The 14,538-nt window shown below is 47.7% G+C and overlaps 1 protein-coding gene across 3 annotated transcripts in view; it reads right to left on the bottom strand.

Moving 5' to 3' along the window:
• The window catches only part of C11H15orf40 (chromosome 11 C15orf40 homolog), a 56,108-nt gene that overhangs the window by 17,349 nt on the left and 24,221 nt on the right, over window positions 1–14,538 (bottom strand). For 2 of the 3 annotated variants that reach the window (XM_069624984.1, XM_069624983.1), the window contains exon 2: window positions 4,128–4,254. In XM_069624984.1, coding sequence (XP_069481085.1) covers window positions 4,128–4,254 — 127 coding nt within the window. Of the gene's footprint in view, window positions 1–4,127; window positions 4,255–5,730; window positions 5,800–14,538 lie in introns of those variants that run through there. The other variant, XM_069624982.1, reaches the window with a different exon arrangement.

Here is a 14,538-nt window from a genome sequence, read left to right on the forward strand (position 1 = left end):
GATTCCTAAACTTACAAGGACAATTCAAATTCAGGAAATCTGGCTGAAATTGATGTTCCAATGGCACCTGACCCCGGTCAGGTTAAATAAAATATTTCCCGATGCGTCTAGCATGTGCTGGAGGGAATGCGGGGCAGAGGGCTCCTGGGCCCATATCTGGTGGGAATGTCCAAAAATCGACAATTTCTGGGTCCAGGTTCAAAGGGCGGTTACCCAGGTCTTAGGAGTCAGGGTTGGCCAAAATAGAGGGTTGACTTGTTGGGCTTAAATGGGGTCTTAGCAGCCCTTACAGTGAAGGCAGATTGTAAGCTTTACGTGATGAGGATGATGATGATGGTGGCAGTTCTCGTTTTGGCTCGGAAATGGAAGTCTAAAGATCCGCCACAGGAACACGAATGGATGGTTAACCTCTGGTTGCTTGTAGCCTCGGAATGGCTTACCTACGCTATCTAGGGAGATCACTTGCGTTTTGTCTCAGTCTGGTCCAATTTATTGTCCTAACTAAAAGCGGGGGTCCGCCGGGCTTTGTGTCCCAAGGCTATGGAGCTCCTTGGCATAATTGCTCCGCAAGACGAATCAGACTTGTGAGGGACTGGCACAGAGGAGCCAATACCCGGACCTGTGAAGTTGATCTATTTTGCATTAGCTACGGCTGGTTTCATACGCAAAGTTGTAATCTGGGCGGCTCTTGGATGGGGGTTGGGTTGGAAGTGGGTGTGGGTGTGGGGGGGCCCTTGTTGGTTTGATGTATTTTGATTAAAACTGCTAATAAAAATGTACTTTAAAAAAAAAAAAAAAGGAAAAGAGGTCAAGACCCTGGAGAAGAGAAACAAGGAACTGTAAATAAGTCAAGACAGAGGATACCTGGGAGAAGGTGGAAGAATCTCCTTGAGGAATTAAAAGAGACGATTAACTATGTTACAAGGAACTATCTGAAGATAGATGATTAAGGCTCAGAAGGCCAGTCCAGGAGAAGGGAGTCGTTCTCCTGGAAGGCCTTTTTGTTTTGTTAGTTGATAATTAGTTGCCTTGTTAGAGTAGGGTCGTTTTTCTGGACAGAGGACTGATTATTTTGATTTGGACAACCTCACTGATGACGAGCACCCTAGTTAGATTCTGTTTGGTAGGGAAAACCACTGTTTGCTAGTGATAGATAGGCATTTTCTTTATTATTTGAATAACATTTCAGGTAGAAAGACCACCTCTTTGTCTGCCTCTTTTTCTGACCTACCACAGAACACTCTGAGCAGTCTTTCTAAAGTGAGCTGTCACAGCCCTACCAGACAAAAGTGCACGCAGGGGCTGATAGGCACGGCCAGGCCAGGCAGAAGACACTAGCCATAGATGCAGCAGGTAAGTGTGTGTGCACGTCTAATGGTGCTTCTGTGCATGTAGGTCTGTGAGGGGAGTGGAAGGTCAAGATGTGGTGGGCGGGGGAGAAAAAAGGGCTTGGGTTTAAGAGTGAGGGCATGGGTAGGTTGTAAGGGAGGGGAGCGGGGGAAATAGTGACATTTCAGAATATGGAGGCTGCACCAAAATCAACTGGAAAAAACTGTATTTTTCGTGTGTGGCCTTCAATGTTCAGAAATTTCACTTTGAGCCAACTCCCCTGGATGCCTTTATCTGCCACGCTATTGTGGATTGATCATGAGCTGGCAGAAGTACAGAACAGTACTTAAAGCTGGAGATCGCCTGGGGATCCTTCTTGAACTTACTCCAGGGTCTGCACCATGCAGTTGGTGGCTGCACTCCAAATCCTAGGGTCACCAATCCCAGCACCCGGTCCTTCACATGGGGTATTGTTACAGTTCCTCGGCCAAGAAAGCCTACATGATAGGAAGTGTTGCATGGCAAGACAATGGAAGAAACTGTAACGCTGCGCACACCATTTCTCAAATTGAAAAAAACAGATCTGTTAGCAACCCAGACATCATGCAAAGCTATTAATAGACCTAATTCCATTGCAGGGAGGTGAAGAGCACCACACAACTAGTTAAAGACACATGCTTCACTTGGTTCTTTAAATTGGTCTCCAACCTGTTACCGTCTGAAAAACCCCACCTGCAGAAGTATTGTTGCTCAAATAAAAAGGTATTACCCAAATTGACCTTTTACAATTGACCCTTTGTCCTAATTGACCTTCTGCACAATCAACCTTTATATTATTGTATATATGTATTGGGTTGGTTTTGGATTATAAATAATATAAGGGGATTGGGTGGGGGGGTTTGGATTGGGTGGGGTGTTGTGGGGTAGTTTCCCCCTGAATATATGTCCTAATTGACCTTTTAAATTAGGTTAATTCTCCCGAGGTCACTTCTCCCGAGGTCAATTAGTATACATCCAATCAAATATCTTACAAATTGCCAGCAGAAAAAAAGAAACACTAGTTTTTAAGTATTGGTTTTCATATTTAACAAGATGTACTCAGAATGGTAATGGGGCAAGTCCGTGGACAGATTCGAAGATACGGAACAGAAACATTTAGAGAGATAATTTGCATGGACAGCCCTCAGCAGGTTTTGGTATGTAGAAATGGCAGAGGGCCTGGGCGAGTTATATTCTGGTGTATGTAGCATAGTTCAGAACTTTGTTTAGGGAAAAGACAGACTAGAGGGGAGGAAGGCCAAGGAGTAGGCACGTGCTACATGCAGTTCGCTGAGCAAAAGGGTAGAGGTAAGAGTTTTAGCCAAGAATTGATTGTGGTAGGACACATCTTCCACATAGAGAGATGGTTAATTCTGGGAGCAGTGGAAGTGGCTGTAATTAATTAGGTCATTTTAAAAACTGACAATATGGTTATGATTTAAAAAAGGTAGAAATATTGGACTTGGCCAGTTCTAGTTACCAACTGAACCAAAACTTGCTATACCACCATCACTGTTCACGATGCCGCACAGCATTCCAAAAAAATTATCAGTGTTATGAATAGGATTCCTTTTTTTCAGAATACTTTACAAATACCAAGTAAACTACAGAAAATAAAGATCTGCCATTATCATCAATTCTCCATATCTGCCCATACAGGATTTAATCAAGCACCGCCATCAAAGAAAAAGTAGAACCATAATTCCTCCCTCCCCCCCTCCTTCTATTCTATTTCCCCCTTCTAATCTTCCTATTTCCAACCATGCTCGTAATCTTGGCATTCACTTTGACTCTTCCCTCTCCTTTACTCATCATATCTCCCTCGCCTCTCGGGCACGTCGCTACCATCTCATCCGTAAAATCTGTCCCTCTCTCACCTTTCATGCTACTAAACTCTTAATATCCTCCCTCTTTTTTTCCTCACCTCTTCTATTGTTCTGCTCTCTTCTTAGGTCTCCCCGCCTCCCATCTTGCCCCACTCAAATCCCTTTACCACTGCGCCATCCGCACCCTCTGTCTTCTCTCCCCTCACGACTCCATTTCCAATTCCCTTTCTCACTTAGGTTGGCTTCCTTGCCACTCCCAGCGTAAATTCCACTTCCTTTGACTTTTCTTTAAATCTCTTCACAATCTTACTCCTCCTTACCACTCCTCTCTCATTCTGCACACCCTCTCGCTCTCTTCGTTCTGCTGATCTTTTCTTACTCTCGGCCCCCCCCAACCCCATGGCCTCCTCTCGTTTCCGCTCTTTTCAGCTCCTTGCCCCCTTACATTGGAACTCCCTACCTTTTACTATACGCTCCTCCCTCACCTATTCCTCCTTCCGCTCCTCTTTGAAATCACTCCTTGATTCTTCTCCCGGACTTCCTTCCCCCCTCACACTTCTCTCCCTCCCTCCCTCTAGTACCCTTCCCTTTGTTCTCGTTATCTTTCCATTTCTCTTCTAAATTCTCCTTCCTCCTACTCTTCACTTTACTCACTACTTTCTCTCCCTCTTCCCTCCTTCCACACCCCCTTCCTTTCCTTTCCCCTTTTCTCATGCAAATTGTTCTACATGCCGATTTTCTGGTTTGGTTCACGTTTACTGTTATTGCTTCTACTGTTCCATGTTTATGTGTTCTTGTTGTTAACTGTAAAGTGCCTTGGATTAAGGCGCTATATAAAACCATAAATACAAATACAAATAATGGAAAGGATTACCAATGAATAACGTGAGAGAGGGTGGGGGCCAGGGGAACACAAAAAGAGCTATACCACACCTGTGATGCAGTTGAGTTTGGAGCCGGGTTTCGCGTGAATAGCTATGGTAACGCAACCATTTTTATCAATCCCAACAGGACCAGACACTTCAGGCTGCCCGACTGGAACTTTGCTTTTGTCTTTACCCTAAATGAAAAAACAAAGATTTAGACAATCCTAAAAAATGACAGTGTCAAGTTTGCATGTATTGCCATTTCAGGGGTGTGGTAATCCTTGAGCCCAATGACCAGGACAAGTTCTTTGTTATCATGAACAACAAGTTTACTTAAGTATTTTGTGCTCTGAATCACCAAGCCGAGAGGCACACATTCTACCAACTTCAAGTTACTTACCTCCTTTTAAGGAACGTGTAACCTCTAGTGGGTCGTTTAAGCCTACTAAAGCGTTCGGGCGTCTGTCTCGAATGCATGGCCGCAGCAACTGAGGGCATGGCCTTACCTTGCCTACTAAAGCGTTCGGGCGTCTGTCTCGAATGCATGGCCGCAGCAACTGAGGGCATGGCCTTACCTTGCCTACTAAAGCGTTCGGGCGTCTGTCTCGAATGCATGGCCGCAGCAACTGAGGGCATGGCCTTACCTTGCCTACTAAAGCGTTCGGGCGTCCGTCTCGAATGCATGGCCGCAGCAACTGAGGGCATGGCCTTACCTTGCCTACTAAAGCGTTCGGGCGTCTGTCTCGAATGCATGGCCGCAGCAACTGAGGGCATGGCCTTACCTTGCCTACTAAAGCGTTCGGGCGTCTGTCTCGAATGCATGGCCGCAGCAACTGAGGGCATGGCCTTTCTTTGAATTAGTCAAATGGTTTTGCTTCTGGGCGAGGCACGGTTGTCTGAATACGTTTTGACCAAGCCAACGTTTTTTGGATGCGACTGTCAAAAATACATATTTCTGTGTATACCATCCGGTACCCGAACTAGCAGTCACCGACATTAAAATGTTATGAAAAATGTTCGTTTCTTCAAAGCATCTTCGCGCTCTGCGTCGAACTCATGCCTCTGCTTTTTTCAGCTACAAGAGTTTTTTTACTTCCAGCACTCCGGGTCAACCCTAAGCTCGGTGTGACTCTTAATCACTCGTCCAACAGTTACAGAGATGACGTCAGACAGACACGTCAGCTAACCCAGGTTCTAAGAGCAGTAAAAATCACTGGTCGCCGTAATTTGTCAACATCGGAAGGATGATGGGCTGAGTCAGCTCAAACGGGATACCAACTTTGTAAGCGCCGGCTTGCCCTATGGCAAAAGGCAAGTACTTAACCCCAGCTATTTATTGCTGCCATATTTAATTCGGCAGCAAGGTGTAACACAGCAATCTAAGTTTGCACTCACATTAATTGCATTATCCCCTGCAAACGTGGAAACCTTTCTGCCCTCCAAACACCCTTAGCAAATCAACGGGGTGCGGCACGTTCCAACACATACTAGCCCTTTGGAGATTTTGAAGGTCTAAATGAATAACTAAATGTAATTGTGAAGGAAAAAATGGGTGCTCTTTAGGTTAAACGATTTACAATTTTACTTCGTTACAACTTTTAAAGGATTAAAAAGTCAAAAATGTAGTATAAGAAGAAATGGTGAAGCAGAGTTGTACAGTCTCATCTCACCCTGCAATTACAATCCATCAAAAAGTTAAACACTGAAAAACATCTTGTAGTCATCTGCGAACTCCTGCAGGCCATCCTGGTGGTCGTCTCTCGTTTCCCTGGTCACCCAAACAGATGTTTCTTCATTGGCAGGGCATACATTCAGCATTTCCTCCCTTTGGTCAAGGCCAGACTTGATTGAAAAAAAGCAAAATAATAATAGCACACATTTGCAGAAAGGCACTGATCAACTCTAGCACCCTTCTACCTTGCATCATTAATCTCTGTATTGGCCTGCTATTAATCTTGGATACGAAACATGCCTGAAGACAGCCTACTGCCCAAAAGTTATGCCATGACCCACACTCATCCCAAGGTGTGCATGAGCCCTACCCCATTGTTTGTCTCTACAATGAAATCATGTGAGATCGAGCAAGACTCCCATGGTGGCCATTCTGGATTGGGATCCTTAATCCTGAATTGGCTAGGTTTTATGGCGCAAAATTACATGATCTGTTTAACTCACTAAAAACAATTTACGCTGATCCTTCCAATCTTGAACCAATAAATAACCGGTTGCACTACCACTCTGCAACAAAGACCTGAATCTCATTACATTATTATACAGTGACAACAGTGGTGGAAATGGAAAAAATGTGGTGGGGGATCCCTCAAGGTCCGGGTGGGGGCGGAGTTTGGGGCGCAGTGCCAGAGGAGGCGGGTTTGGGGGCAGAGCTGGCAGTTGACCTCCGTCCAAAGGAAATGTCCAAAATAATAGTTTAAAACAGCGCAATTTCTTTATATATATTAATTCCACTTTAAACCACTTCCATGGCACTGTTGATGAGTTACTTCACTGTGCGGATAATAGTTTTGACCAGTGGTGCTGAGTAAATATTATTTAAAAGACACAATTTGCATCCTATTTTATTAAAAAAAACTCCCCATTGGGTACTATACAAACGGGGTGATTTCTGTTCGCCAGAAGCAACGTGTTATTTTACATGAACTGCATCCGCACAGCTCCTGCAGCTCCCCACTGAAACCATTTGGGTGGCTGCATGGCGTGTAATTGTTTCAATGTTAGTAGGGCTATTCATTTATTCATGCAATGTTTGAGGTTTCCTGTATATTTATTTATTTATGCAAGGTTTGTCTGATACAGGTATCAGACAAACCTTGCATAAATAAATAACCTGGGTCCATGGATCCGATAAATATTACATAAATAAACCGGGTCGTGGCCGACGACTGTAACTTCCACTGATGACCCCTCGCACAGGGTCATCAGAGGAAGTTACAGTTTGCTCGTCCTTCCTCATTGCCGCCATGAGCGCTCTGCTGTCGCGTGCGTTTTCTTTCCTTTTTTATTTAAAATTTGTTTTTTCTTGTAAGCCAGCGCAGAGCATGGGTTTGGGGTTTCTGGTTGGGTAACTCTGGCCGGATCCCGAGATCCGGCTACACATCTGGTGCCAGATCTCGGATCCGGCAAGAGCCGGCCCAATGACCAGCACTGAGTGACAACAGCTCACATGATTATCTTTTCAAGTTCCCCCATTTCAAACCCTTCTCACCGAGTGTAAGCTGCTGTATTTTCATCAACGCTACCAGCAATCAGATGCCGCTAAATTCAGACGTCCCTTCCATTTGTCATGAATACTTCACAACCACTTAGTCCCAGATGGGAACACTGAATCAAAGGATTTGAGAACCACTTAGAAGTACAACCAATTGTGAATAATAGGCTGACAGACTGTTCAACTACCTGGAAGGTGGCGAGGTGGAAGACCTTATACATTCCCTCAAGGCAAAGTCTAAAGCTTGCCTCAAAGTATATTTTAACCCTCAAAGAAATATTGACCAGAAGTGCCATACTTTTAACACTGCATGGCAAATACAGGGAATCAATAGACACATTCATCACGCGAGTACCAGCCCTGCAGATAAGGGCTGTATCAACCACTTTTACTCCCTAAATATAGGCAAATACTCCCCCCCAAAAAAAAAATACATTTAAAAAAAAGAAAATCGGAAACAGACACATAGAACCATGTGCCCTTGCTTTTCTCCCAGACAGCACCATGGATCTGTTTGGACAAGTAGTGCACGTAGTAGCACGGGAAGAAACTACTATTATTAATGCCGTATTGCCAGGAAAAGGCTGCAGTGTTGAACAATGCAGGTTCACAGGAGACGCTGCTCGATATCCACATAACACATTTGTTACGCTCGCGCTACCGAGCCTATAAAATCAGAGGTTCAGATCCTCTGCGGCAAAGCCCTCGCAGGACATGGCCGCAGTGTTGAATGACACAGGTGTTTGGCAATGTAGGTGTCTGCTGCATAGACAGCGAGTGCGGACAATTTACCTTCCTGTCTGCAGCCGAAAAGTAAGAAGTTGGGAAGTTTGCTTGCCTGCTCTTCTTAGCCCTTCCGACTGCGCCTCGTCTGATTGTGTCCCTCCCCGCCTGCTACACACGCCTGTCCCCTGTTCTTGCCTGGTGCTACCCTTCCCCTGCAAATCTTAACTTGCTGTCCCCTCCCACCCCTCCTGAGCCCCCCCTCTCGCCCTTCCTTCCTTCCTGTCCCTCGCTGTGCCCTTTGTTGCGTAGCCCCTTGCATTCCTTGTTGTGTACCCTTCCGTGCCCTCTATCCTGGCTAGTTAGGCACGTGCCCTACCCACCTCCATCCTCGCGCCTAGCCTCCCCTACCTGCGTGGCACCTCGCAATCTTCCACTGAACTGCCTGTGTGCGCGCTGCACGTCCCCCGACTGCGTGATCCCTCACAATCTTCGATTGCGCCAGCCTCCGTGCCCTCTCCTCCCCTGCCTTCATGCGCGCCCCTGACTTGCGTGGCTGCTAGAAATCCCGCGATCGTGTGTACTCTAGCGCCCCCTCCATCTTTGGCCACGCCAGTCAGTGCGTTCTTCGAACTACGTGATCGTATTGCGCGCTTCCATCCTTGGCCTCGTGCCTGAGTCCGCATGGTCCCTCGCAATCCCTGATCGCGTACTTCCTCACACTTCCTCCCTGGTTTCACTCGCAGTAGCGCGTCCGTGATCACATGGTTCCTCGCAACTCCCCGACTGCTTGTTCCGCTCAACTTCCCACTGCGTGTTGCTTGCAACTCCCATCCTTGGTTCGTCGCATCTTGGGTACCAGATCGCTGGTCCATCGCAACTCCTGACCGTGTGTGCCTCGTACCCCCACTTCGATCCTCGTGCACCCATGCGCCCCCATCTGCTCTTCCTCACTGGCTGCCCGTTTCATTGTTTTGTTCTGTGTTCTGTGTTCTACTGTATTCTTCCCTCCTCTAGGTTATCATGTTGACTGCTCTGCTCTTTGCATTTTTTTGTGTTTTTCCTCACTGACTGCCCTGTTTTTTTGTATTGCTGTGTGTTCTGCTGCATTTGTCGTCCTTCTAGGTCTATATTGTCGACTGCTTTGTCCTTTTGTATATAGTTCTGTGTTGCTGTGCTCCACCCTCCTCTAGGTTCTCGTTTTAGCTGCTGCTCTGTTCTTTATGCCCTGGTAACCTGATTTGTTACCAGACTGCCTGGTTTCTGCCCAATTCTTCCATCTGAGCGCTTGTCTTCTTAGTTAAATTGTCTACTATTGTCTGGTCCCTCTGCGTCTCGTCAGCTTTCACCCCTCCTTGTGTACTCCCCTATTGTCTCCCCTCCACCTTCCCCTCCACCCATCTCTCCTCTTCCCCCACCTACTCTATGGTGCTCTCTGTTTCTCCTATTTTTTTAAACTGCTTCTCTATCGACTATCCTGTTCTCCTCACTAAGTCTGCTAGGAAGAAGTTCAAAAAGGTTATCCTGGTCGCCAACCCAGGCCTCCCTATCGCTGACACCTATACCAGTGCTTTCACCAGACAGACACTCACCGACATCCTCTTTGCCGTTCCCTCGCCAGACCTATGGACTCTTCATATGCTCTGTGCCCTCTCCTTTCTCTTCTTGTCCCATTAATGGTGGCTCCCGTTGGGAGGCCTGCCTGGCCCTCATCCACCCCTCTAGGGTCATCATTAATGTTAACCTGAATGGCACCGTCTTGCTCTAAGGCCCCCAGGCCAACCTTCTCTGTGATAGACGCTTTCCGCGTCTCATCAATTACCTTTCTTCTCCTGCTGTCCCTTCTCTCCCTTCCTCAGCTTCCTTGCCTCCCCACTCTGCCTCCTCCCTGGCTACCTTGCCCTCTCCTCCTTCCTCTTCTGTCCCACCTCGGGCTCCTTCTACACCTTCGCAGAGCGTACCTCTGATTTGTACCCCTCCCCGGAAATCTTTCAAGGATGGCAACCTTCCCAATATTGCCACTCAAATCTCGCTCAGCTGTCAAACACTCCTCTGACATCTGCCGCCTCCTGGAAGAACCTGACCTCGATGTCCTCAGTCTCACGAGACGTGGTTCACGGCCAGCTCTGTCACAAGCTTTGACGTCTCCTCCACGATGTCTAGAAGATCCTCTCCGCACCCAGATCCAAATGTTCTGGAGGGGGGTGTAGCCTTGATCTTCCTGGAGTGGAGTCCTACCTCTGTCATTCCTATGCAGGCCTACTCCGCTTTCAAATGCCTTGTCTGCAGGGTCTCTCTCGCTCCTGGCCACCCTTACAGTGGCTACTATCTATCGGCTACCTGGTCAGATCACCTCCTTCCTCTCCGAGTGGGCGGACCTCTCCTCCTCCCTCCTGGCCTCGGCCACTCAACTCCTCCTTCTTGGAGATTAACATTCATCTGGATGCTTCCAGTCTATCCTCTGAACTCTTTTGCGACCGCCACGACTCTCCCTCTCTTTCTATTCTCACATCTAGCCCGACTCACTCTGCAGGGCACACTCTGGATGTTCTGATCTCCTCTGACCTCCCCCTCTCACCACTCCTCTCTCCTGGAGTGATCACTTTCTCCTTTCCTCCCATCTTCCCATCTCTCCCCCTGCCCCTCTCAGGCCAAACCAACTCCAGCATGGCCACCTACCTTCTCGGTCATCTGACCCATGAAACGTGTGTCAGTTGAGGCTTCGCCGCCACTTTCTCTCCTCCTCCTCCTCCTCCTCCTCCTCCTCCTCCTCCTCCCCCTCCTCCTCCTCTGGCTGACTCACATCCTGTCACAGCCCTTTCCATGCTCCCCTCTTCTATCTATGATACTCTTGATGCTCTTGCCCCTGTCATGAGGATCTGCTTGAAGCCCAAAGCCAAGTGTAACGCCTGGAACAACTCTGATCTGGTGACCCTCAAGCGCAAGTGCAGGGTGGCTGAAAGGAAATGGCTAGCTTCTTGTGCATTTTCTGACAAACTGGCCTGCCGCCTGCTCCAAAGGCAATACTGGCTCTCCATCCGCACCAAGAAGAGAGCCCACATCCAAGCCTGCATCTCCGCAGCATCTAACAACTCGGCCGAACTCTTTGAAATCTGCAAGGAGCTGACCAATCCTGCTGCAGTCTATACCTCTCCCTTCCCAGGCCCTCTGCATGCTTTGATTCTCATTTCATCTCTAAAACTCAGGACATCCTGTCCTCTCCCTCCTCTCCCCCTACTCACTCTACTCCCTGCTCTTTCTCTGGCCCTTCTTCGGCCACCTGTCCTCCCGCCTTCTCTGCCTTTCCCCTGTTCTCCTCAGACAAGATTTCTAGACAAGTCCGATCTATGAAAGTCTTGTCAAAACAGGTTCTTCCCTGTTCTTCCAAAAACCATCAAGGACCACATTGACACTCTTGCTCCTGCCCTGGCCGACTTCTGCAATCACTCCTTCGCCACTGGAGCCTTCCCTTCCCCCCATGAAGCACTCTCTTGTGCGCCCTCTTCTGAAGAAACCCAGAGCCGACCCCTCCCTTCCAGCTAATTATATCCTGATCTCTATCACTCCTTTCTTGGTCAAACTCCTGTAAAAGCTGGCCATCCCCCAGCTTAATCTTCACACTGAATCCGTTGGTTGTCTCCATGACCATCAGTCTGGCTTCAGAGCTGCCAGAAGCACAGAAACTGCTCTCCTGAACATCTGTAAAAACGTGTTCTCTAAACTTGATTCTAATCAAACTTCTGTCCTAATCTGACTCAATCTCTCTTCTGCCTTTGACACAGTCAACTATGTCATCCTGCTCAATCTTCTCCGTGATAACCTGGGTGTCACTGATCAGGCCCTGGCCTGGCTAACCGCTTTCCTCTGATCGACCTGCTCAGATCCAACTTGGGTCCTTCCTTTCCTCTATCACACTCTCTACCTGTGGTGTTCCTCAGGAGTCTAACTTCTCTCCCTGGCTGTTCAACCAATAACTGCCACCACTTGCCCACTGCATTCCCTCTCTCTGCTCCAACTTTTAGTGCTATGCGGATGACACTGAGCTCATTTTCAGGCTTCCCTCTGTCACCTCTTCTCCTTCTCTCATCTCTGACCGTCTGTCTGTCCGCTATCCAGGAGTGGTGTGCCGCCCAACGATCTCTGCCTTAATGGCAGTAAAACAGAGATTCTCCTCACCGTGAGGATTCCTGGTGTTCTCCTTAGACAAGCAAGAAAGATCATCAACTCTGGTACCACTGTCAATCACAAAAACACCCCTTCCACAACACTGACACGCTTTTCTCGTATTACGAGATCCGAACGACCCTCTTTCAGCCACCCACAGCAACGCACCAACTGCAGATATTCATGGAAAGGCAGAGGGTTAATACAGTATGTTAAGTATGGAAGGTTGCCATGGAAATTGTGGCATCCGTATCATAAAACTTGCATTCACGGTTTCACATCACGTCTGTCATGTGACTGGTAGTATTTAGGCTCCTCCACCTCCACACTCGTTGCTTCCGATTGAAGTACATTTGGTTCTTGTCGTGCTATGTACATTTCTGGACTTCCTTGTTATTGACTCTCGGATTGTTTTGCTGACCTTGCTTCTTTGTCTTGACCCTTGCCTGCACTTTGTTTCTTTGGAATTCTGCTATCCTGTTACCGACCAGGAACACTACACAGATCATTTGTGTCTGCTGTTTTCAACATTGGTACCGTCAGCCCATTAACTACTCTGATTTCTTTCGGACTGCCTTGATTGTGATTTTGTCTCTGGCAAGTTGCTGACCTGCATCTGTATTGACATCCTGCTGTCTTTCCTGAGTCTAGCAATATCCCTGAATTAACCCGCGCATGAACTAGAGACTGCCGCAGTGCTGGGTACCCGTTAGTTGTCCGCGTGCCGTCGGGGAAAGGGAATTGGACTTGAGACTTTGCCTTTCGCTAGATCACGTCCTCGTGCCATCGGGTGGACTTAGTGGATTTTGCTTACTCCTTTTCGGTATTTCCTCGCTGCTTTTCATAAAAAACACCTCCTGCTGGGTTAAACTACCTTAACACCTCGTCTCCTATCAACACATGGTAAGCCTTGATTAGTTAGGAGCACGATACCCATTGTTATCGGTATAATTCGGACATCTGAATATATCTACCATATTGCAGGTATTCCAGTGGTAACCGGTTTTCACCAAGCCTAGCCATTCTCCACTTATTTCCCGCTGGATTCAGGTTAGTGTACACACTATTTGGTTTCATTTCACAATCTATTTTCCATTGGTTTCGACGGATTCTTGTTATTCTTCCCAACAGCCTGGTATTTGCATCGCGTCCATATCTTCCAAACAATAGATCCCTCGGTTTTGTTCTGTTGTTCAGACAGAGGATTACATTGTTTGGAAGAATTCGTCCACTACACTACGGGGTCTGGTGTACGGCAAATTTCTAACACTCATCGGCACACCTGCACCCTCCTTTCCTGTCACTCTCTGGACGGCCTCCCGTGGTCCTCTTCCTGCTCCCACCTGTGAGGACAAGAACCTCAGGGTCATCTTTGACTCCACACTCTCCTTTGCTCCTCACATCTCCGACGTCTCTAAGAAGTCAAACTACCAACTGCACCTCCCCAGAGGTATTCTTCCTTTCTTCTCCTTCCACCAGAAGCTCACTATATCTAGAGTTCTGGTTCTCTCTAGGCTGCACTACTATAACAGCCTCTTCCTAAATCTGCCTGCTTCTACTCTCCGCCCTCTGCAACTCATCCAGGACAGGACTACGAGACTGGTCATTGGCCTGAAGCACAGGGATCGCATCCCTCCAGCACTGAAATCTTTGCATTAGCTCCCAGTGGCTGCGAGGATTAAGTTCAAGAACCTCTGCATTGTCCACAAGGCCTTCTGGAGCCCGGGTCCTCAATACCTCCAACTCTCTCTTCGTAAATACCTTACTGCTCGAGCTCTTCGCTCCTCCACCTCCAAATCCCTCAGGGTCAGTCGCTTCTCCAAGCAACAAGTTGGTGGTAGATCTCTTTCTTCAGCTGTGGCCACCCTCTGGAACAGCCTCGCTGCCTCTCAAACTTGAGGAGAGCCATCTCTGGTTCCGGAAGCCCCTCAAGACCTTCCTCTTTGCTTCTGCCTTCCCTCTTCCTCTCCCCAGCTAATTTCCTGTCTGATACTGCACTGGTCACATGGCTACCCTCTGATTTTGGGCCCAGGTCCCTGCCCGCCCAGTTGCACACCTGCACTGCCTCCTGGCAATCCTTGCACTTGGAAGAGAGACACAAGGAACTGGAGCGGGCAACGCTTTGTTTCTGCTTGTTTTAAGCACAGGTATGTGAATACTACTGTATTTTGGGGTGCAGCCCACTAAATCATGCTACCATGCGTCAGCACGATACGAGTGAACTATGTGAAGGAAGACCTAGGCTAACTTGCCTGAGGTGTGGGCCGCACACCCTTAGATCCCAATTGGATTTCAAAAAAAGTTTAATATTTTGTTGGTTCACATTAACGACTCATTAATTCTTTGAACTTGGTGGTTTATTTAA

The sequence above is a fragment of the Ambystoma mexicanum genome, chromosome 11, assembly GCF_040938575.1.
Source record: "Ambystoma mexicanum isolate Mex_15411 chromosome 11, UKY_AmexF1_1, whole genome shotgun sequence".
NCBI lineage: Eukaryota > Metazoa > Chordata > Amphibia > Caudata > Ambystomatidae > Ambystoma > Ambystoma mexicanum.